The sequence below is a fragment of the Hyaena hyaena genome, unplaced genomic scaffold (genome assembly GCF_003009895.1).
Source record: "Hyaena hyaena isolate Hyena2069 unplaced genomic scaffold, ASM300989v1 scaffold_361, whole genome shotgun sequence".
Lineage (NCBI taxonomy): Eukaryota > Metazoa > Chordata > Mammalia > Carnivora > Hyaenidae > Hyaena > Hyaena hyaena.
The window spans coordinates 214413-217103 of record NW_024080991.1 but is presented as its reverse complement, the minus strand read 5'-3'; the positions used below and the strand labels follow the sequence as shown (position 1 = coordinate 217103).

Below are 2691 nucleotides of genomic sequence, written 5' to 3'. Positions count from 1 at the left end.
TTCTAGGAGAGAGAGAGACAGCGTGAGCAGGGGAGGGTCAGAGAGAGAGGGAGTCACAGACTGAAACAGGCTCCAGGCTCTGAGCTGGCAGGCAGCACAGAGCCCGACGCGGGGCTCGAACCCACGAACCGCAAGATCATGACCTAAGCGAAAGTCAGACGCTTAACCGACTAAGCCACCCAGGCGCCCCAGAAAGACTTTCTTTTAATACTCAAAAATTTCATAGATTTCTTCCTACCTCACTCAAGAGAATTTTTCAGTTTTTAGAGTTCAGTGTGGAGCAAGTGTATGAATTTGCTCATCTGTTGCTCTCTCAGAGGATGTCTGTTCTGGGGGAAAGGAGATGGTTATAGAGCTGCAATTAACTGAGGGCCCCAACTGCATGAAATTAGAAGTAAGGTGTAGGCAGGTAACAATAAGGAAGTTGGGACTTCATGGGATTTTAATTGATAATGACTTAATATAAGTGATTTTTATATACAAAATAAAAACTTAAAATAGGAACACACAAAGAACAATCTGAAGATTACCAAAGAAGGGTCTAGAAAAAAAAGGCATCTACCTAGCCCACCCAGAAATTTCCACAACTCTGCTATACCAACAGAAGTTGCATAAGTCATAAATTTATAATGTAACTCCAGGGGTGCTTGGGTGGCTCAGCGAGTTGAGCATTGGACTCTTGATGTCAGCTCAGGTCATGATCTCATGATTCTTGAGTTGGAGCCCCGGGACCAGCTCTGCGCTTACAGTGCAGAGCCTACTTGGGATTCTCTCTCTCTCTCTCTCTGCCCCTCCCCTGCTCACTCACTCTCTCTCTCAAAAATAAACATTTAATATAAAAAATAACAATAATGTAACTCCAGTATGCTGGTGAGAAAAAAAGACTATTTAGTAGCAGGTCTAATTACAGTCCAGCTTTAAACTTTTTAAATCTAAACTTCGTATGGCTTTCCACCTGCATAAAACACCAACCCTAAGAGCTACTTAAGTATGAAAATTTTCATTTTTCTTTCTTTCAAGAACAGCAAGGACACTGACACGAGATTCTGTTGCTTAGAACATTATTATAGAGTCTTTCTTTTTGGCTAATTTCATTAACAATTCAAATTGAGTACATAATTTTGAATTAACTATGCCCAAACCACAAGTATGGCTTATATATGGCTCCAGAGCCCACTTTTCATAACATTTTGATCACACACACACACACATACACGGCAGTAGCATCTGATTCTTCAACTACTTCATATATCAACCTACAGAGTTTAAGAAAAACCATACTGCTTAAAATATATATAAGTACAGGAGCCTGGGAAGGCCCATTCTTTAAACGAAGAAATTAATATTGATCAGTGTGCACGGAATAAGGATAAGGCAACAATACATATACCAAACCTGGCACTCTCCAGATTTGTGTATCTGTAAACCTAAGGCAGCCACAGAGGCCAGATGACTACTACTGCCAGCTCAGCAGCTGAGCTTGGAGAAAAGGCGGCATCCACACACAGGCCACGCTTGAGAACCAGAACTTGTGGCCAGTTTCGTCTGCTAGCGACTGGAGAACGTGGCAGTGATAAACCGGGAAAAGTCTGGCAGAAACAGGGTTATTGGCGGTAAAGGGAGCCTCCAGGGCTGCAATCCCGGAAGGGATAAAGCAGCCGCGGGAGGCTAACGCCCCTACCCCGGGGTTAAAAGAAACTAGGAGGGTTGGGAGGAGAGGGCTCGTCCTTTCCTTACCTTGTCATCCTCGCATCTTTTCCCCAGGCCCTCCCTGGCCTGCAGCCGGCTGCTCAGGCGGCCGTAGTCGGCCTCCTTCTGGTCGATCTGTTTCTTGTGCGAGTCCACCAAGAGCAGGAGGTCCGAATTGCGCTTCTCCAGGCGCCCACGGGCCACCTCGGTGCGCTGGACCTGGCCCTGCAGCTCCGCCACCTCCTCCTGAAGCAGGACGTGGCGGGAGGAGATACTCCAGTAGTTGAAGGCGAGGACTGCAATCACCACCAGCAGCACCACCAACACGAAGGAGGGCAGGCGGCCGGCCCGCCGGTTAGCCCCGAAACCCACCATGGGGTCCAACTAGCCTGTGCCCTGGGGCCTCGCCGCGGACACCTGCGGCCAGAATCTCAGGCCTCAGTATCTGAGTTGCCTGGGGGACGCGGCCCCAGGGCCGGCCGAAGGAGGAGGCGGGCCAATCTGCCTGCCTGCGAGCCGGAGAAGGGGGCGGGGCCGCAAGCCGCAGGCCCCTCCCCGCCCCCCCTCCTCAAATCAGGCCAAAGCGCCTTCCCAAGGCTTTGAAAACGACCCGGCACAATCCGGGTGGAACCTGGAGAACCCAGCCGCCCGCACCCGAGGCCCAACACCTCAGGGGTGGGGGGCGGGGAAAGGTGCCGGAAGGGGGCGGATTTAACTCTGGCCCCGCCCATTGGCTGGGTCCGGGTCGCTTAGGGGGCCATTGCCTAGTTTCCGCCGACGCCCCCTCTTCTCGCGAGAAAATGAGTTTCTCTCGCCCTTTGCAGTCTTATCTCGCGAGTCTTATCTCTATTGAGAAGAGTGTTGTGTTAATTTTGGCGATTTTTTTAGCTCTTGTACCTGAATTCGAATCCCTTCAATTTTTACCCTCTAGATTTCCTTGACCCAAGGTTCATGGAGTGCCTACCCTACCCTGGCCCTTGTGAGAGTTTTTGTCTTTGAGGA

General features: G+C 50.0%; 1 protein-coding gene across 4 annotated transcripts in view; it reads right to left on the bottom strand.

Moving 5' to 3' along the window:
- The window catches only part of GOLM2 (golgi membrane protein 2), a 109505-nt gene extending 107142 nt beyond the window's left edge, over positions 1 to 2363 (bottom strand). For all 4 annotated transcript variants that reach the window (XM_039250064.1, XM_039250068.1, XM_039250065.1 and 1 more), the window contains exon 1: positions 1738 to 2363. In XM_039250064.1, coding sequence (XP_039105995.1) covers positions 1738 to 2064 — 327 coding nt within the window. In that variant the 5' untranslated portion in view covers positions 2065 to 2363. The remainder of the gene's footprint in view (positions 1 to 1737) is intronic.
- Positions 2364 to 2691: the final 328 nt, after the last annotated feature.